Raw genomic sequence first — 21874 nt, 5'->3', positions numbered from 1 at the left:
CATGGTACTTAAACACTATCACATAGCCTGAAATTATTTTTCCTTCAACTACAAGTCACTGAAAGATAAAAAGGATTAAATATAACACAATGCCAAGCCACATTTAATGAATTCTTTGCATGTTTCATACAAAACTTTTAATTGGAAATTTTCAGCCAGTTTTAATTTTAAAACATAAAAGCCACATTCTTTGCATTGATGCATGCATGAAAGTATAGATGAGATAATTGAAACCTAAAATAGACATTAGAGTTTCCAGCAAAAACAAAACATTAAGGGAAAATATTAAAACATCATTAATGTTTTGAGGACATCAATCCACATTTTGAAAGCCCTGCATACTGGGTAAAGGGAAAGTTGAGAAACATTATCTCTTTGTTAAAGGCATGATATAACCCTTTAAAATATCCTTTACAGTATACATCAACACCCGAAGAACTCCACATCTAGGCAAAAAATCATGCAGTTTCACTAAAACGTGAATTTGTAATTTTTTCATAATGGTTGAGTGGTTTTACAAAAACAGAGCCATTTCCTTAGGAAAAAAACTGCTGCCAATTGGAATATTTTCAGTTTGTACAAAAACCACTTCTTCCTCTGAAAATAATGAAATTCAGTCCCTGGGTATATGAACATTCACTTAGTCAAATGAAAACAAATTATCTGGCTTCTAGAAATTAGTTTTTTCTACTGGCACGGTCTGAGATAGCTTCTGGAAGCTGTCATCAAAGGAGATTCACGAGCCCGCATCAGTGAATGGAACTAAGTGCGCTGGGTCATCTCCTTCTCCACTAATGCAGCTGTCCAAAGGTGCTGTTCATCCTGGAACATCGTTTATTATCTTCCTTTTCTAACTACATATTCACAAATGTTTCAATTTATATTTAAATTCGATATCATTTAATGGTGGCAGAATGCCCAGGCCTGCCCGGGACTGGTCCAAAGGGGGACATGTAACATGGCTCTCCACAAGCTCTAGTTCGAAGTAGGAAAGCATCAGAATCAAGAACTGCTTCATTTCCTGGACAGCAAATAGCCTTCCCGGACACACTGTCGCTCCTGACCCAAAGGGCATGTAGTAGTATTTTAACTTGAGTCCGTTTCTATAGAAGGTACCCTTTGTCTTCCCATGTTCATCAAGATAGCGATCGTATTTAAAAGTCTAATAAAAATACAAAGAAAACAAACCTATAAGCTAGTTTTAATGAAAGTTATCTCTTTCTTGACTGGGAAACTGTAGAATAATTTTGTTTTCTAATCCAACCTATCAGTAATTTAGCAAATACCCACGTTTAATCAGTTAGTAATAAGGGACAGGAACTTATGGGAACTCACAGGAAGGCTTTATAATATCACCTCCCCTGCCTGGTGGCTAGTTCCTCAGTTAGGCAGAACTAGGAAGAAGGGTTCAGATAAGAAACTACAAGAGTCAGTATATGAGCCCCTAATTTCCTATATCTGGGAGCAGGCACTTTTTAAGGAGAAAGAAAGGTGGCAGCTTTATTTCTACAATTGCAAACAAAATGTAGCAGGGATTATATGATGACAAATATCAGGACTGAAAATTTAAAATTCGAGCCATCATCCAGATTTTCCCAATTTATGAGTATTTCTGACATAAGAAAGGAAACAATCCTCACGCCTTCAATGATCGTTGTGCTATAGTAGAGTCCCTCTTCATTTCAGTGGGGGTAGACAGCACCTAGATATTGAACTTTAATGAACAATCACTTACCAATGGGTCTGGGTAGATATCTGGATCTAAATGCATTAACTGCGGATAAAGAGCTATGATGTCATCTTTGCGGATATTATAGGAACCATCCTGGAGGCACAAAGTGAAATCCTCTTTAGCTGTCCGGATGTTCAGGGAGGCGCTGGAAAGCCTCAGAGACTCCTTGATGATACTCTCTAAATATTTTAAAAGGGAGAGAGGAGGAGAGGGAAGTAGGGAGGGAAGAAAGAAGGAAAGGAAGGAAGAACAAAACAAGTACTTAAAAAAGGACATATAATATAGAGTCTAAAATACTTATAGCAGCCTTTAACACAAAGCTGAACAGACTGTGGGAAGCCGGCCAGATAAAAATTTCCCGAAGTGTTTTCTGTTACCACCATGCTGTAATCAATGATTCATTTGTGTCTGAATGTATTATTTAATCTGATAATATGTTAAGAATCTCTTGATAAAGATAGAACTAGACTTTCATAATTTTATGGAAAAATAATCTTATTTCTACATGACAGTAGATATCTAATGCAATTGGAAAAAAATCAGTAAATCACTTTTATGAGACTTATTCAAAGATTGTCACTTTTGAGATTTCATATACTAACACTTTTATTCAAAAATATATTTTTCCAGAAGTTTAATGAGGCTTCAACTCAGCATTTACAAGAACCCAGTTCCATCAGGACACTGTCTGATGTTGTATGAGGATGTGCTGCTGCTTGGTAAAGACATAAAAGGACAAAGAAGAACCACTCATGAAGAGCTAAAGTCAATGCATGACTTTCCAGCCTGTCCTTTTAATTGTCATGTTTCAGGTGCTTATCACATAATTGTGGGTAAAATCACAGCATGTTAGCACTTTAAAGTGAAGTGACTGTCTGAGGTCTCTCATGGAAGGGCAGAGCCCAACATGGAGTCTACGCTTCCCGCCCCTGGTCCCTTCCACTAAGATGCGTGTCCCTAGAAGCCTACATTTATTTTGTTCTTCAAAAGAAAAGTCACAAAAGCAAAAAGAAAATCTTTACTATAAAAATACAGTACTTTTGTATTCCTATAAATACAAAAAATACAGAAAAGCAAAAATAAGAAAAATAAATAACCTTCAATTCCATCACCCAACCCATGCAGCTAATTGTAGTTTCCTGATGGCATATTTTCCCCTTTATTTCATGAAAATGAACAATATGCTGCCATTAACCAAACGATCAGTGATCAGAGTAATACCAAAGGAGACAGGAGGGCAGTGCAGAGAAGTGTTGAGCGCAGAGGGTCAGGAGTTCCCATTAATGCTATAATTGGTTCCACCATTCAATGCTAGGCAGTAACTTAACCTTTAAGGGTAGGTTTCCTCATTTCCTATATGGAAACAGTCATAGTCCCTAGTCACAGTACTGATGTGAGGATCACACGGGAGGACACACACAAACACCAGGGAAACGCTGACAGCCAGTAAGAGCACACTACGACACGTTGGCAACTGCTGTCAGAGATTGCAGGAAGTGAACTGTAAGGTAGCAGGCCTACCTAGCACTGGCATGTCGTTCAGCTGCATCTGATTCAAACGAATAGGGTTATTATTTTCAAAGCTGATATTTTGCCCAGCCTTCTCTAGCGTTTTGTTCACTTCGTCAGCAGCTGCTTTCATTGCTTCAGGGTTCCTATTAAAAGTTAAGAGAAAAGATATACAGAAAATAAATGTTTTCTACACCAAAGGATCTTAACAACAACAGGCACCTACCCCTCCATTTAAATTAGGTGATCAAGATACCAGAGAAGGTGGGAAACACTCTCATTTATTTTTTATTCTGTTTTGTAATTGTGTTTAAGTTCTTGGATATTATCAAGAATTGTTGCCTTAAAAGGGCCTTGCTACATAGAAATGAAACTTTGGCTGGACTTTTATAAATAAATTACTCTAATAAGGATTGAGTAGTCAAAATAATCACATGCCTAGCAACTGAGAAGGAAAATTGCATCCAAGAAATTATAAAATATTGACTAAATTGCAAATGGAAATTTTAAATTTACCGTTAAGATCTATAATAAAATTTCAGGTGAAACAACAGTTTTTCCATTCCTATTCTAACTTAACTGTTGTAGCACCTTGACTTGTGAAGCGAATGCTACTTCACTGGAGGGCACTGACTTTCCTGGATCCTCAGCACCATGGAACGGGATCTTTACAGCATAATTGCAGTAAACAGCCTCAGAGATGTTTGACTGGTAGTTGTAAAATATTTGTGTGATTACCATAAAATAGCTATTACCTATAGATAAAGATTGATGTAATCATACTGTAAAGATGTGAATTTATTCTGGACAGCTTTCTAAGTAAAACCTTTCAAAGATATTTAAGATTTGGGACAGATTAGTAATGAATTTTTATATCTGAATTGTTTTAAAATATTTTTTATATTAAACACATCAAATGATCAGCCATGCATGGAAATTTGACATTCCCAATCGCAACAAATTTTAATTATGTATCTATATAATATGAAATATCGGTTTGACTAGAATAATTCAACCAGCACATTCCTGCCTCTGTTTGCTGGTCACAGAGGCATTTGTTTTTGTGAAGATTGGATGGGCTGATATATGTTCAACACTTGTAAGGGCAAAGGTTGCATTCTTGATTGATAGCATGAGAAAGTACCACCAGGTTTTTTAGTTAAAATAGTTGAATTTCTGTTTTCTACTAAAATAAAGAAATAAATGGATATGTTGCTAGGTACCTGATCATTTGAAATAAGCTCCAGAAAGTTGCTGGAATGGTGTTTGCTTGTGATGCCCAGAGGACAGCGAGTTGTGTCTTGGCCTTCTCCATATCATCCAAGGAAGACAACATGTCATTCAGAAACCTGACCAGTTCTGAGATGTGGTCTCTCTTTCCCAGATTCTGGTGCCTCAAGCCCTCTGCCAGTTTTTCCCGGGCGTGGTGTGCGGTCTTGAACATGTGAATGGGGAGGCCTGCTACCAGGGCCGGAAAGATTTTGTCAAACTGCTTGAAGTTGTCAAGGTTATTTAGAATAAGTGCTTTTTGTGCATCTTGCCCTGCAAGAAGATCTCTGCCAAAGAGAGTTAAGTACCCAGCTTCGAACATCGTTCGGTAGCAGAAGGAATACATCCCTTCTGTCACCCAGAAAGGCATCTTTGATTGAGATACCACCAGAGGGTGCATGACAAGTTGGAGGTTTTCCATCATGGCTTCTGTGAGGGAATTCAAGGCGTCCCCCTGCAGGGTCTGGATAAAAGTTTTGCTTATGTTTTCTGTGGTGTTTCCATCACTTGGGTCAATGCTGCTGTGCCCAAATACCTGACAGTGAATGAAATATGTGGGGAAAGAAATTAAACCTGGCCCAGAGCTAGTAAATAGCTGAGAGAGAGATTAGACAAGTTCATAATTTTACACTTCCTTTTTTAAAACCAGGGAAATTGGCCTTCCCATGTAGAATTTCATAGCACTTTACAAATAACTGGCCAAACCATACTCTTCCTTGAGGCCAGGATTAAATCCAAGCTCTCTTTAATTCCAGTGAGACTTTCCTCAACCACCCTAGTTTCCTATTTCTTATTTTTCAAATGCTATTCCATTTACTTGCACATTAATTTGATACTAATCAGTATTTTAAAATCATTACTTCTCTTTTATATTCCTTGTAGATGTATTTTAACCAGACTTTCATCTACTTAGAAGCAGAGACAGTGTCTAATATTTCTTTGCAAAGACTCAGTAAGTATTGGTTAATTGTTTTCTCTATAAAAGATCCTCTTAGTTTATATCTGAGTAATGCCAACTTATCTGGTCAATTCCTTAACAAATTAAACAATTGTGTGGCATGAGTCTGGTAAAACAATTGTACAATGTTAATAAGTCTCCACCACTTGCACTTGGGTGCTGTGTATACATCACTGACCTGTCTCACTCATACAGCACCATTTGGCTCAGTAAAATACATAATTTTTATTTCATCTTCATTAACTAGTTACGAAATGACAAAACTATACCTATTTTGACTCTTTTTAAATGATTAGTACTAAGAGGTTATGTCTAATTTGGTTCATTATGTTTCTAAGAATCTCTAGTAAGGGTAACTCTCTTCAACATCCCTATTTGTAAGTCTAAGTCTATCAAAATGACTGAGTAGACCGACACATTAAAAAGTAGAGAATAAACAAACAATGCTGTGTAAATGCAGAACTGGTTACCTTTGCAGAAGTAGTAAAATGAAATTTTTTCCAATCAAAGTATTTTCCATGGCACAACACTTTGTGGTATGATAAGGGGTTTGTGATGAAGTGGACATAGTTTCCCATTAGTCTGCAGGTGAAAACATGGCCATGTTTCCTTTGATTTGCTCTGAGGAACTGGAGAGGGTTGGAACCAAACTGCAGAGCACATCCCAGGTATGGAATCAACCCATTCTCCAGAGGTGGTTCCCCAGGTTTTCTGTAAGACAAATATATGATAGGTGTGGAATTTCACTACTGACTTCAAACCTCAGAGCTCTATAGTTTATACTTTATTTGTTGATGAAGTCCTGCTGTTTAACTAAAACAATGGGTTATATTAACCTAGTTATGATATGTTGGTGACAGTGATCACTAAATCCACCCATCTATCCATGCATATTCCACAAACGCTTACTGCATGTCTCCTGAATACAAGCCCCTTTTCCCAATGGTGAGGATAAAAGGACCAACAAACAGGGTTCCTGCTCTCAGTACAGAGATGAAACTGTCCTGGTTGTTTATATTTTTGCTAAGCATCATTTGCCAAAGTATGTCAACTTGTTTTATTTGGTTGTTTTCTTTAAAAATATAGAATACTGAAAAACAAGATTGCAGAATTGAAGTTTTCAAAATCTTCATAGTTTAAAGATACTATTATTCTGTCATGATAGTTGAAGAGGAGAATCTCATTTAAGAAATGAGCTTATTATGAAATGAAATAAAGTAAAATGAACATTGATTGGATCATTGTAATTCAGTGCTCTGTCATGCTATTTTTACTATTTTTATTGAATAATCATTTATGTTTCAACATGAGCTACGATCGCTCTTGATAGAGTAACATAGCATAAAATAATCATTTTTATTTTCTTATTTTGAAGATAAGTAGCTTAATTAAAACTAGAAACTATCAGGCCTGAATTAAAATATTTTAAAGGACAAAAAACTTGTAGAAGGTAGAGAACACATAGAAATCTACATAGCTAAAGATTCGTTATGGGTAATTCTACCTTTTGGAGATTGACATAACAGAATATTTACATACCCCCAAAAAAACTCTTTGGGCCAATCAAAAGTTAAACTATGGCTACACATCTGACTCTTGTTTGTATTTCTTTATCCTTGTACCAATTATAAACAAATGACATGTACAAAGAAAAAGTGGTATCGCATATACTTAGCAGTTTCCCAGTTCACCGTGGCCAATTATCATTAATAAGAAAAAGGTAATAAAATGATCAATGCAGGCTCTGTGCCCTTGTCCAAACTTAGGCTGAGTCTACACAATCTACAAAACTAGTGAACAGAGAGTATTTATTTAGTCACAGCAATTATTTAATCCACATGTCAAAAAAAAGGCCTTTCGATTACATATCCCACTTACCATTGTATCCATTCTAATCCAGACATCCTCTTTCTATATACACATAAAACATACACAGGGATCTTATAAAATTTCTGTCAGTTATGTTTAACAAGTTTGTACATTTTTACATTACCTCTGGCATGTCAATCCTAAAAAGAAATCACTGTCATTCTATCTTTTGTTAGATATAATAAAAAGATACCACTATTAAAGTTTAAATTCAATTTTAAATTTAGTATCATTAAAGAAAATGCTGCTGTATATAAGTCAATAATCAAATTTACTGTATGACAATGAAGATAAGAACATTAAATGAATGACTAAAATGCAATTTAAAGATAAACCTTCCTTACCTTTTCCTCATACCAAGAATAAGCCATGAACAACAGCACACTGCTATAATAATCCCCCAGATCAAAGACATAGTCATCATTTTTCAAATCTAATGCAAAACTCTTGAGGAGGATTAGAAAAGTAAGGCTGTCACTGAGCAGACACTCCAGCTAGAATTCTATATATAGTCTAAGGTCCTCCACTTGGTGACCAAAGCTACCAATTAACCATTTGTTCATCCTATTAGAAAAAAAAAAAACTGGCCTTGAGCTAAGTCCACAGGTGTCAGAAGAGGTTCCAAAACAATCTGAGACCTGCAATACTTGATAAGTTGAAGGTCTCTCAAACATATGTTGACTTAACATTCAGACCTGGGAATGACAGCTAATATTACAAGTTTAGTATGTTTATAAGAAGAACCAATAAACCTGTACAGGATGCACATCTCAAGTAGAGATGTAAAATATATTAAGAGAAAAATAAGCACAAGTTATTGAGTTTCTTTTGAAGAAAAAATCAATTTAAATGATTTACAAGAGATACAGTGGTCAAGTTCAAAGGAAAGAAAACATGGTGAAATGTTTCTGCTGCTTCATGTTTCAGTTCTTTTACAAAATCGTAGCTATTTTACTATATACAGTAACACACTCCTTACTTAACATCCTCAAGAAAGAATCTCATATAAATGCTTCTCCCAATTAAACTTTATTTTAAGCAGCAAAACTTTATCAACCATTTTTTCTAATGAAAATATGTTTATTAATTTTTCTAATTGTGAAAGTAATACAATTTCATTTCAAATAACTTAAGACTAACTGAAACATATCTTGGTAGAAAGTGTAAGTCAATTAATAATTTACCTCCTCTCCTACTCCCACTCAGAGGTAATAACTGTTAACTCTTTGGGATGTATCCTTCCAAAGTTTGTTTCTGTTCACACATGTACACTGATGTGTACATACACATCTGTTCTGTGCCAAGAATTCCTCCAAGATGGAGAGATTCGCTATTCTAAGGGAGACACTATTTCAGTAGAGAGACAAATGATAAAATACATATTTGATGAAGAAAAAAATGGTGAAGAAAGCTACTGGGGGATGAGAGCAGCTATAGATACAGTGATCAGGGAAAGGTTCTCTAAGGAGGGGCACCTGAGATCTAAACGACAAGATGGTACTAGTTAAGTGAAAATCAGCAGGAAGAGAATTCCAGGAAGAGGGAGCACCAAATGCAAAAGTCCTGAGTCAAGGATGAACTTGGTATATCAAAGAACTAGAAAGAAGGTGTGAGATGGGAGCAGAGTGAATGAGGGGAATGTTGGTTAAAGTATAATGACAACAAGGAAGATAAGAGCTAGTTCATCATATACAGGGATGCTTTAAATTAGGGAAAGACAGATTTAGGAGGGCAACAGGTCAAAATACTATCTTCAGCTATGCACACTGCTATGCGTTGTCAAGCTGGCAATTGAGCTTAAGAGTCTGATGCCAGGGAGAAAAGCCATAGGTTGAAAAGAGCATTCTCAAGTCAACAGCATTTGAATGGTACTTAAAGCCAGAAGCCCTTATAAGATCAGACAGGGAGACAATAAAGCCTAAGTCCAACACCAAGCCACAGAGCATCCTGTTTGCTGAGGTGAGTTAGAGAGTGGGACAAGAGGAGATGGATAGGAGGAACCAGGAAGAAAATCAAGAAATTACGGCATCACAGGAAGCAAGAGAAGAATGCATTTAAAAAAAGGTGAATGACTAACTATCACATGCTACTTGGAGGTCAAGTAAAATGCCAAAGAAATGACCACGGGGTCTGACAATGTGGAGCTAGTTGGCGAATCTCACACACACACATACAGAGACTGGGTTATATGAAAGACTTTGGTTGTGTTTTTTTATAGCATTTTGAAAAATGAATACCACATTGTGGACCTTTCCTGTGACAATGCATATAAATCCCTTCACTTTTAATGTGTATGCTAAATGTACTCTAATTCAGTTAACTGATTCCTTACTGATGGATATTTGTTTTGTTTCCAGATTTTGGCTGTAGAATTCATACATTTATTTCATGTTCTTTTACCTGCTTGAGAAACCACAAACCTTTTTTTGGCATGATTTATGATCGTAATTATTAATGTCAATCATCGTATGGCAGTACATGGATTTTTCAGTCTGCTTGGCTTTTTCAAGACTTTGTGCACATTAATATACTTACACTGATGTGATTTTTAAATTACTAATCTTTCCTATATGACTCATTGAAACCTAAACCTTCCCTGCCACATGGTCTGCCATAGCAGAGTATCAAAATTAGAGAAAATACCAATCCAATAGCCAAACTAGCTCTCAGAATCACCCCTCAACTGAGCAAACACATAAAGGAAAAGGGTATCTGGGACCTCTAAGTACTGCCTCTGCAAGTTCTTGTGAATCTATAATTACTGCAAAAATAGATTTTCCAAAGGGGAAAGGGGAAATACATTCACAACCTCAGGAAAACTTCCTTCAGCCTTGTCTTCCCCACCCCTTCTCAGAGCACCACAAACTCCTTCCAGCTATAGCCTGGATAGTGTTTTTCTCAATTCCCCTTACCCCGATCTGTTCTTTTCACTCCTTCATTTATTGTCCCTCTTCTGTACAACAAAAGCCTAGGGAACGTCACCCAGTTTTCTTTGCTGCAGAAAAGCAGAAGCTTGAATATTCACATTCACATTTTTTTCTTGTCTTATATAGTTTGTCTTCCTTCTGAGGATGCCACTTTTTGCTGCTGTCACATGTCCACAAATGGCATCTGCCAGCCCCAATATGCTGGTTCTAATCTGGTGAGTGGGAATTCTGTTGTTTGTTACAGTTGTTAAAACTATTAACAGGCTGCAAGGATATACCTAATAGATGTTACGAGGAGTCAAGCACATAAAGTAGTGTGCATGGATTTTAAGACATCTCATGCTGAAAATGCATAGCGCTCAGAATATCAGGTATTCAGTAATCACTAGCTGAGTCGGCAAGTCCTTTGCATGCTTTTTGATTCTCTGCTACATTTCAAATTGTAAAATTTTCTTTTATTTCCAGCCTCTGCACACACATTCACACTCATACACACACTGAGCACCTGCTATGTGTTTTGGGCACTGTGTCAAGAACAGGGACACAGTGGTAAACATGGAAGCCAGGAGTACAGCCCTGTGGGGTTTCCACTGCAGCAGGGGAAAGATAAGTGCCCTGATAGAGGAGGAGTACATGTTAGCTGCTAGAAGGCTTGACATGAAAAATTGAGTGTATCTAAACTCCTTCATCCTTCCATAGCCTGTCAATTTCATCTTTTTTTTGTAGAGAGGAGTGTAGAACACATGTTTGCTGACATATGGGAAGAACTTGTTCTGAGCCTGAGAATACAGGCCTGAGTCCCATACCCCACCGCTATGAAAAGACATACACAAAACACAGAAACTAAAGCTATCAATTTATGTAAACTGAAGGGCATGTTTGTGTGGTTTCTATTAAGAAATGTAGTCAATGTAGTTTACATTGAACATACACATCAATATTTCTTTAAACAAAATGAACTGTGAATATGGTCAAACAATTGAGTCAAGCCTGTTGTTTTCCTGAATTTACAAGTCAAACAACTCTCTCTTTGGAACACCACAGATTGCCTCAACCAAGGCAATGTCCTCTTCCTCTGAGAGCATCCCAGAACTATGAATTCAAGACTGCACATCGGGTTCCTCATTCAGGGCGAGCTAGTGGGAAACCAAAGTGCTATGGGCTGCGGAGGTCTTGTTATGATTGCTTTGGAGCTTTCCTAATAAGCTTTTGGGAAATATTCATATTGGAGCCACATCTTCAAATTTTTATAGGAAAAAATCCCAGTTATATTATGTCAGATAGAGAGTATCTGATTCTCAAGTAAGGTTTTAAATGTTAGAACATGCTGTTGAGGTTATAATTTTCTAGTATATCTAAATGATCCTTTGAACAATACAGTTTCACAGGACTAGAGAAGAAGAGAGTATTGATAAGTTCTAATTCAGAGAATCACTAATGTTTACATTAGTTTTGGGGTTTTCACTTTTTTAAAACTTCTAACATGTATTTTCCTATTTGGATGAAATAATTAACTCAGGCAGGGCAGGTATTTTAGCCATTGAAAATGAGGAAATAAAAGCATGAAGGTTTGGTGACTAATGTCTCATAGCCTACAGAAGCTCCTTGATGCCAGTGAGTAGGGAGCACAAATGTGCTCCGGGCCCCGGAGACTCCAATGCCAACCTGACTGGGCAGCCCAGGGCAGGGGCTCTCAGACGCTTTGCAGCTGATCGTGATGTGAAGCCTACACCTGGGGAGGGGTTTAAACTCCATGAGCTATTCCTTGAATGCTGTACAAGGAATGACACTGGCTTAAGCTCTAATTCCACCTTTCCTTGTGAAAAGGAAAGTTCCTAACAGGCATCTTTAAATTTCTCTGGTTTTCTAATTAATATACCAAGCATCCACTAGATGAGGGCAAGTCTTTAGAAGAAATTTTATAATTCTTCTTTACATGCAAAGATACTCCCATAGGAAGAGGCAGTGTTCAGGTAAAGTAGTTGAGGCAGCTGCCAAGAGACAGCCTGGTAAGCAGTGAGCACAGTGCTGTAGGCCGAGGTGAAGGGGCTACAGAGAGCAGAGACCTCAGGCTGTGGCCAGAAACCTGCACAAAACTGGACATTCAGAGAAGTGAAAAAAGGAGCCCAACAGACCTACCTTTTTTATAAGGCCTGGATATAAACAACTGCCTAAAATATCATGTGACTGCGAAAACTTACACAAAGAATAAGAGATTGGTGCTGTACAAAATCTGAAATCAGATAACAAAACATAATGTCGATATGTATAGTTCATGCAAAATGAGGGGTGAAAGGAATGTTAGTTTGAGTTTCACAAAAGTGAACAGAAGGCATTCTAAGCCATCTCCTCTGAGTGCTCGGTTACACCCCCATGTCACAAAATTAAAAGATTAACTTTGATTTTTAAGATACAATTGATATTAACAGAACTTAAATAATGTATGTATTATACTTAAATTGCCCTTTTTAGTACACTCATAACTTCTTTTACCATTACCATGGCCTATATAAAGATTCATGTTTTGTAATTATGATGCTAACCATAGTCTTAATCATTTTTATTAATTACCACCTATAACGAGCCAACTTTTCTTTTCTTCAGACAGAAATCTACAAGACAGGAATCCAAAAATTGCTGATGCTTTTTTACAAATACAAATTGTAGATTATCCTTATAAATTTTAAGATTGCAAAAGAAATGCATATATAAAATCATCTGAGACATTTGGATGTTGAATCATTTGATAACAGATAGGAGTAAATTCAAACATTTTTGATATGTTCAACAAGAGGTCACTCATGTTTATGTCCAAAAGGTTTTTGCCTATGTTTTTTTCTAAGAGTTTTATGGTTTCATGACTTACATTCAGGTCTTTGATCCATTTTGAATTTATTTTGTGTATGGGGTTAGACAATGGTCCAGTTTCATTCTCCTACATGTAGCTGTCCAGTTTTGCCAGCACCATCTGTTGAAGAGACTGTCATTTCCCCATTGTATGTCCATGGCTCCTTTATCATATATTAATTGACCATATATTTTTCTGTTAATGTCTCAAGTCTCTTACCTGTTCCACTGGTCTGTGGCTCTGTTCTTGTGCCAGTACCAAATTGTCTTGATAGCTATGCCTTTGTAGTAGAGCTTGAAGTTGGGGAGTGAGATCCCCCCTACTTTATTCTTCTTTCTCAGGATTGCTTTGGCTATTCGGGGTCTTTGGTGTTTCCATATGAATTTTTGAATTATTTGTTCCAGTTCATTGAAGAATATTGCTGGTAATTTGATAGGGAGTGCATCAAGTCTGTATATTGCTTTGGGCAGGATGGCTATTTTGACGATATTAATTCTTCCTAGCCATGAGCATGGAATGAGTTTCTATTTGTTAGTGTCTCCTTTAATTTCTCTTAAGAGTAACTTGTAGTTTTCAGGGTATAGGTCTTTCACTTCTTTGGTTAGGTTTATTCCTAGGTATTTTATTCTTTTTGATGCAATGGTGAATGGAATTGTTTTCCTGATTTCTCTTTCTATTGGTTCATTGTTAGTATATAGGAAAGCCACAGATTCCTGTGTGTTAATTTTGTATCCTGCAACTTTGCTCTATTCCGATATCAGTTCTAGTAGTTTTCGAGTGGAGTCTTTAGGGTTTTTTATGTACAATATCATATCATCTGCAAATAGTGACAGTTTAACTTCTTCTTTACCAATCTGGATTCCTTGTATTTCTTTGTTTTGTCTGATCGCTGTGGCTAGGACCTCCAGTACTATGTTAAATAACAGTGGGGAGAGTGGGCATCCCTGTCTTGTTCCCGATCACAGAGGAAAAGCTTTCAGCTTCTCGCTGTTCAGTATGATGTTGGCTGTGGGTTTATCATATACTGCCTTTATTATGTTGAGGTACTTGTCCTCTATACCCATTTTGTTGAGAGTTTTTATCATGAATGGATGTTGAATTTTGTCAAATGCTTTTTCAGCATGTATGGAGATGATCATGTGGTTTTTGTCTTTCTTTTTATTGATGTGGTGGATGATGTTGATGGATTTTCGAATGTTGTACCATCCTTGCATCCCTGGGATGAATCCCACTTGGTCATGGTGTATGATCCTTTTGATATACTGTTGAATTCTGTTTGCTAATATTTTATTGAGTATTTTTGCATCTACATTCATCATGGATATTAGTCTGTAATTTTCTTTTTTGGTGGGGTCTTTGCCTGGTTTTGGTATTAGGGTGATATTGGCTTCATAGAATGAGTTTGGGAGTATTCCCTCTTCTTCTATTTTTTGGAAAACTTTAAGGAGAATGGGTATTATGTCTTCTCTGTATGTCTGATAAAATTCCGAGGTAAATCCGTCTGGCCCAGGGGGTTTTGTTCTTGGGTAGTTTTTTGATTACCGTTTCAGTTTCTTTGCTTGTAATTGATTTGTTTAACTTTTGTGTTTCTCCCTTGGTCAGTCTTGGAAGGTTGTATTTTTCTAGGAAGTTGTCCATTTCTTCTAGGTTTTCCAGCTTGTTGGCATATAGATTTTCATAGTAGTCTTTAATAATTCTTTGTATTTCTGTGGAGTCTGTCATGATTTTTCCGTTCTCATTTCTGATTCTGTTGATTTGTGTTGATTCTCTTTTTCTCTTAATAAGTTTGGCTAGAGGCTTATCTATTTTGTATATTTTCTCAAAGAACCAGCTTGTGGTTTCGTTGATTTTTGCTATTGTTTTATTCTTCTCAATTTTGTTTATTTCTTCTCTGATCTTTATTATGTCCCTCCTTCTGCTGACTTTAGGCCTCATTTGTTCTTCTTTTTCCAGTTTTGATCATTGTGATGTTAGACTATTCATTTGGGATTGTTCTTGCTTCTTCAAGTGTGCCTGGATCGCTATATACTTTCCTCTTAAGACTGCTTTCGCTGTGTCCCACAGAAGTTGGGGCTTTGTGTTGTTGTTGTCATTTGTTTCCATATATTGCTTGATCTCTATTTTGATTTGTTCATTGATCCATTGATTATTTAGAAGCATGTTGTTAAGCCTGCATGTGTTTGTGAGCCTTTTTGTTTTCTTCACAGAATTTATTTCTAGTTTTATACCTTTTTGGTCTGAAAAATTGGTTGATAGAATTTCAATGTTTTTGAATTTACTGCGGCTCTTTTTGTGGGCTAGTATGTGGTCTTTTCTGGAGAATGTTCCATGTGCACTTGAGAAGAATGTATATTCTGTTGCTTTTGGATGTAGAGTTCTATAGATGTCTATTAGGTCCATCTGTTCTAGTGTGTTGTTCAGTGCCTCTGTGTCCTTACTTATTTTCTGACCTGTGGATCTATCCTCTGGGGTGAGTGGTGTGTTGAAGTCTCCTAAAATGACTGCATTGCAGTCTATTTCCCCCTTTAGTTCTGTTAGTATTTGTTTCACATATGCTGGTGCTCCTGTGTCGGGTGCATATATATTTAGAATGGTTATATCCTCTTGTTGGACTGAGCCCTTTATCATTATGTAGTGTCCTTCTTTATCTCTTGTTACTTTCTTTGTTTTGAAGTCTATTTCGTCTGATATTAGTACTGCAACACCTGCTTTCTTCTTGCTGTTGTTTGCCTGAAATATGTTTTTCCATCCCTTGACTTTTAGTCTGTGCATGTCTTTGAGTTTGAGGTGAGTTTCTTGTAAGCAGCATATAGATGGGTCTTGCTTTTTTATCCATTCTATTACTCTGTGTGTTTTGATTGGTGCATTTAGTCCATTTACATTTAGGGTGACTATTGAGAGATATGTACTTATTGCCATTGCAGGCCTTAAATTTGTGGTTACCAAAGGTTCAAGGTTAGCCTCTTTAGTATCTTACTGCCTAACTTAGATCACTTATTGAGCTGTTATATACACTGTCTGGAGATTCTTTTCTTCTCTCCCTTCTTATTCCTCCTCCTCCATTCTTCATATGTTGGGTGTTTTGTTCTGTGCTCTTTTTAGGAGTGCTCCCATCTAGAGCAGTCCCTGTAAGAAGTGCTGTAGAGGTGGTTTGTGGGAAGCAAATTCCCTCAGCTTTTGCTTGTCTGGGAATTGTTTAATCCCGCCATCATATTTAAATGATAGTCGTGCTGGATACAGTATCCTTGGTTCAAGGCCCTTCTGTTTCATTTTAATGAGTATATCATGCTATTCTCTTCTGGCCTGTAGGGTTTCTGTCGAGAAGTCTGATGATAGCCTGATGGGTTTTCCTTTATAGGTGACCTTTTTCTCTCTAGCTGACTTTAAAACTCTTTCCTTGTCCTTGATCCTTGCCATTTTAATTATTATGTGTCTTGGTGTTGTCCTCCTTGGATCCTTTCTTTTGGGGGTTCTGTGTATTTCCGTGGTCTGTTCGATTATTTCCTCCCCTAGTTTGGGGAAGTTTTCAGCAATTATTTCTTCAAAGACACTTTCTATCCCTTTTCCTCTCTCTTCTTCTTCTGGTACCCCTATAATACGGATATTGTTCCTTTTGGATTGGTCACACAGTTCTCTTAGTATTGTTTCGTTCCTGGAGATCCTTTTATCTCTGTCCCGACCTGTAGGACTATCAACGGGGGTCGACGACCTGGAGGAGAGAATTGAAAAAAAAAAGAATGGGGCAAGGGACACAAAGAATGACCAGCAAGACAGGATGTCTGATCAAGCGGGCACAGTTTATTGTTTGCAGGCTCAATTTATACAGGTTAGCAAGTAAGGGGTGGGTCAGGAGATAATTGGACCTTAGGTGGCACCGGCGAGGAGGTGTAGAGGGGTGATTGGGTCTTGGTTGGCGCCAGCGGGAACGGAGGACCCGGAAGAGAAGCGGGGAGTTCGCCATTTTGGGGGTGGGGGCCCTTGGGAGGGAGGTTTTAAGGGAGGGGCTTTCCCCTGGGGCAGAGGGTGTTTCTTGATTAACAAAGGAGAGAAAAAGCACATGTTGGGAGGTAGTCTAACCACTAGCTCTAACCTAGAAAAGCACATGTTGCGAGGTAACCTAACCACTAGCTCTAACCTAGGAGTTCACTAAATGCGTTTCTTGGTAATAGGGGAAAACTTGTTTCTAACACGTGGATGGATTCATTGTTGCTGACTTTATAGGAAAGACTTTACTCAAACGTTGCTGTTGTCTTAAGGCTTTTGTGACCGAGTCTGCCTAAAGGCCCACAGGTTTGCTCCCAACATCTCCCCCATTTTTCTTATATTGGAACAGTCAGCCTAGCTCTGGCTGGATCAAGGCTTGTGCCTGTCTTAGCTTGTACGGCTGAAGGAAATCCTTACCCGTCATGGGGCTATAGTCTTCTAGCGACTATACCCTGTCTTAAGTTGGTATTCCCTATACAACCATGTCTTGCCCGTCATTGGCTACCAGTCTTGACTTTAGATCTTATGATTTACAAGTGGGGGGGCTGGCTGCAATTTCAAATAGTGCAGGTCTCTTAAGGCTTGTTGGATGAGTTTCCACATGCTGCAAAGGACATAAGGCCTTAGTAACAGCAATAGAAGACATAAAATGCTTAGGGTTAAGAGGGGTGTGACAGCGTGCCAGACACTATTCAGGGGTTCTTTGAACATGTAGAAAGACAGACATAACTTGAATATATATATAGGTTTTAACAAACTACTAGTTAAATTGCATATACACATTAACAATAGGAATATAGATACATAACAAAGGCAGACTTACAATTACTAGTTATATCTAATGAAAGTAAGAAAACTAGTTAGATAGCTTAGCATTTGTAAAAACTTATTGACAATATGATGGATATCATCTAATTGATTTTGGGTAGTTTGAGAAAAATCAGACAAATTGAAACAGCACATTCTTGGAAACTGTTCACATCTTACATGCTCTTTTAACAGCAGACTGTCCACAGCAGTGTGATTCTGAAGCACTGCAGCTCACACTTCTCTCAGTTCTTGATTGAGTTCAGATAATACAGAAGCAGTCAAATTTGTTGTTTTGCTATATGCACAGGCCAGCTTAGATATCTCTTTCTGCATTCTAATGACAAGTCCAGGAACTGGCAGGAGGAATGCAGCTGCAACTGCAACAGCGGCAGGATCTCAAAGTTTCAAGTTTTCATGACAATCAGATGGCAGAGCTAGGAGAAGCTTCTTGTGCTTATATTCAGGTGGTCTATTAGAGCAGGAAGAATGCATCTTACACTACCAACACCTTGATAGTGTGGAGAAAGAGCTTAATATGTTTCATTATCACACAAAAATACCCAACATTTGGAAGTCTGTATCTAGAAGACCATTTTACAATGATTGCACAATTGCAGTAAGAGGCTACATGAGTACAATTAATACATACACAATCAGTAATTATAGTAATATTAATAGGTAAATTTAATTGGGCATCAGGAGCAAGCATTTTAGGGGAAAGAGTGATGTTTATGCCTGAGATATTAGTAAACACCATAGGAAAAAGTCTTATGCCTATTAAATTCTTCTTCAACAGTTCACTGATAGAGGAATTTCTTGCTACACAAAAAGATAACTTGTGCAACTTTTGGCTCACGAGTTGTTGTAACTACAAGTTAGGTGAGGAAAAATTATTTTCTGGAATGAGTGATATATTTAAATACACCTAATTACTCTTATACAATATGACAGGAGTTCTTTTTTAAAACTTTTCACAAGTATAACTGCCAATATCTTCTTGGGACAAAACTGCTTTATAAATATCATAATGATCACCATTTCTAACAGACCAATCAGCAATATCATTCTATCTAAATTTTCCTCTATCATGTGTCTATACATTTCTTCTGTAGTATGTACATACGTAAGTGCCATTATTGGAAATAAAATTTAAAAAAATACTATTATTTAGTGGGCTTCAGTTTTCCGTGTTTGACATGCAGACTTTTGTTGAGGTTTTTTGATGGTCACCTTCTGGAATGACTCCTCCAGAGGATGTTGATGTTGGAAGTTCTCCTTCATATCGTATTTGAATTCATTTTCTGGGTGGCCAGATCAAGCAATGATCCTCTGTAAAAACACAAGCAAACCCCTTGCCCCACACCTTGATATGATCTTTATACCATAGTGAAGAACCCATTGGAGACTACTACACAGGAACTGTTGTTGTTTCAGAAAAGGAAATATTATCAGAAAAATGTACCTCTACCACTGACCATCTATCACCCTCCAGAAGATCAAAATTAAGGATATGTAAAGCATGCACCAATCTTCAACTTGCAACTTCCCCCCTCTGTCTATCAATAAATAATGTTTAAGAATAAGACGACAATATTCAATGAGAGCTTGACTTGTAGAATTGTATGAAATGCCTGTGTTATGAGTGATGTTATATAGCTGAAAAAATGTATATAACACAGAGGAGAGGTAAACTGGAGCGTTGTCAGTCAGCTTAAGAGATAAAGCTTAAAACATTTTATCAGCAACACTTGAAACAAGAAGCTACAAAATCATTTTCCCTTAGTTTACTCAATCCTAAGTAACCAGTACTCAATTTGCTGAAATCTAGTTCTTCACTAGTTTAGTAGTAATTAAACAGTGATTATAAACAAGAAAAGATTTACAAATGACAATGGTTAAAGATTTGATGAGAATTTACTGTAAGATAGTTGATATATGGAAGTTTGGATATTTATGTAACATAAAACACTCCGTAATAAAATCGAGCATTATTCCTTTTGACAGCACTTTTTAGGTAAGTATATATCAGGTAAATAAGCCAAATTAGTCAAATATTTTCTTTGATGAGGAGAAGAAATTCTACTGATATGTTCCTGGGGCCCTCTGGAAAATATCAGAGTTAATTGAGAGGTAAAAATACCTTTTTAAATTTTGGTTATGGGAAGCTGTCAAAAGTTTTTAAGGCACTTGCCTAAATAGAATTATAGTTATTAAATAACACTTATCATTTAATAAGAAAGTTTAAAAGCAAATGCAGGTTCCATAGTTGTTAACACTTAGCTTAGTCTTTTTAATATTAAGATCTTATTTTCTTAAATACTCAGACAATTCATTAAGACTTTAAGCATAAGAAACTGTTTTAATAAAACAATTAGAGAACTCTTTGCAATCTTTCAATATTAAGAGCAGACTAACAGTTAAAGAATACTTTGTCTTTCTAACTGAAAACAAAAGTCCAATTTTGCTGTGTTCTCGATATTAAGACTCACTTGCTTTAATTTCACATAGCATGATTATATCTGTAAAAATATAGTAATTTATTCTTCATTTGCCCCATGGTCCCAAGCACACAAGCCAGTGAGAATTATGCCTGTGCTTGCCTGGGGCTTGACTGGGTTAATCCCGCCTTATCTCTAAACATCCCGACCCTCCTCCAAAGCAACAGGCTGAGCTGATCTGCCACAACAAAAGGCACCACACTGCTCTCTTGGTCTCAGTCTCTCTGTCTCCCTTTAAATAAATAGCTGAATTTTAGAACAATTAATCTTCTTTTACTCTCAACAAAATGAATTTCCATTCTTTATACTTTCTCTTATTAAAACACATCTTTAACATACCAAAATATTTTCCTTATTATATTAAGTAGTTTTCTTTAGAACTAAAACCATTTGGTACCTTAACCTTCAAGTGAACATTGAAAAACAGGCCACTGTAAACTGTTACACCAGCATTCTTCAGATTGATACATCTATGAACATATTTTATCATTTTTGGAAATGTGCCTTACAGCACAATTTCTCATTAAGTACAAAATATGTCTTTATAGCTTAGCAAACTTTAAGAATTTTGGTTACCACAAAAATTCTCAGGCTGTTTGCAGATATATACATTGTTATAGATTAATACAGTATTATTATTAAAAAGTTTATTTGCTACACTTGTTTACTTATTTTTAGCAACCATGCTAAATTACTTATAAAACTTTCACCACACATCAAAGTCAAGCCTTTCTTTAAGTATTTTCTTGGAATATTTAACAGGTAACATCAACTTTAATGACTTTAAGTAAACTTTGGCAGCTAATAACTATAAAGACATGTCCATTTCAGTTAAGCTTAAATTAGCATTAATGCATAATATTTTTTAATTAGATTTTCTGGAAGTTTTAGAATGCCCAATTTTCACAAGCGCATGTTTTTAAATCAATTTTATTAATACCCTCCGGAGGTAGAAAATATATATATATATATTTTTTTACACACTTAGACACACAAACATAAAGACCGAGACATAATGACTACAGTTAGTAACACTCTTCATACAAATACATATACACAGACAAACTGACATAAAGATTTGAGTTTCTAATACTCAATGGTCTTCTTTCTTCTTAGTTTATTTGATGAAAAGTACTTCAGTTTTCAAGAATACACTCTAAAGGCAAGCAGTTTACATAACTGGGTTAAGGTTTAGACAGCCCCATACTAACAGGGCTGATGAAGGCTCTGAACTGATAGGGACCATGTGTGTCTAGGGGGCTGGAAATGAAATGCAAGTACAATTCTAGCTCCAGTCATTTAAAGCCAGGCTGTATTGCAGAAGATAAATTTCTTCTATCTCAGGGAGTTTAGTTTAAGACTTCTCAATTCTCAAAGATAATGATGAACTTAATAAGTAGAATAGATGTTCACTAAAAGAATTTAGAAAACTAGCTCCACATTGTAGCAGTTCATGGAACTCTTGACTAT

The 21874-nt window shown here is 36.6% G+C and overlaps 2 protein-coding genes and 1 long non-coding RNA gene across 3 annotated transcripts in view; 1 reads left to right on the top strand and 2 right to left on the bottom strand.

Moving 5' to 3' along the window:
• UBXN2B (UBX domain protein 2B) overlaps positions 1–4745 on the top strand; it is a 79131-nt gene extending 74386 nt beyond the window's left edge. Inside the window, exons 12-13 of the mRNA XM_073229596.1 lie at positions 2363–2544; positions 4626–4745. The gene's annotated coding sequence lies outside the window, so the exon portion shown is untranslated. The remainder of the gene's footprint in view (positions 1–2362; positions 2545–4625) is intronic.
• Positions 83–7854, bottom strand: CYP7A1 (cytochrome P450 family 7 subfamily A member 1). Its single transcript, XM_017663484.3, has 6 exons — positions 7682–7854; positions 5939–6179; positions 4465–5045; positions 3254–3387; positions 1736–1911; positions 83–1162 (listed from the first exon to the last, which is right to left on the bottom strand). The coding sequence occupies exons 1-6, from the start codon at positions 7759–7761 to the stop codon at positions 863–865; spliced, it is 1512 nt and encodes a 503-aa protein (XP_017518973.3). The 5' UTR covers positions 7762–7854; the 3' UTR covers positions 83–862.
• Positions 7855–17832: 9978 nt separating this feature from the next.
• On the bottom strand, positions 17833–20092 carry LOC140845329 (uncharacterized). The gene is made up of 2 exons (XR_012124105.1): positions 19068–20092; positions 17833–18774 (listed from the first exon to the last, which is right to left on the bottom strand). It is a non-coding gene; the product is annotated as an uncharacterized lncRNA (long non-coding RNA).
• Positions 20093–21874: the final 1782 nt, after the last annotated feature.

Source organism: Manis javanica, chromosome 2 (assembly GCF_040802235.1).
Source record: "Manis javanica isolate MJ-LG chromosome 2, MJ_LKY, whole genome shotgun sequence".
NCBI lineage: Eukaryota > Metazoa > Chordata > Mammalia > Pholidota > Manidae > Manis > Manis javanica.
Note: the sequence above shows the minus strand (reverse complement) of the source record. Positions and strands in the feature narration are given on the sequence as shown.

Bases quoted from the DNA above. Each gene is read 5' to 3' on its own strand.
- CYP7A1 (XM_017663484.3), bottom strand. From the start codon at position 7,761: ATGATGACTATGTCTTTGATCTGGGGGATTATTATAGCAGTGTGCTGT. The intron at 5,046-5,938 runs GTAACCAGTTCT...ATTCACTGTCAG, and splicing joins ATTTTACTACTTCTGCAAAG to GTATTTGGGCACAGCAGCAT. The intron at 1,912-3,253 runs GTAGGCCTGCTA...TAAAATATTTAG, and splicing joins GAACGACATGCCAGTGCTAG to AGAGTATCATCAAGGAGTCT.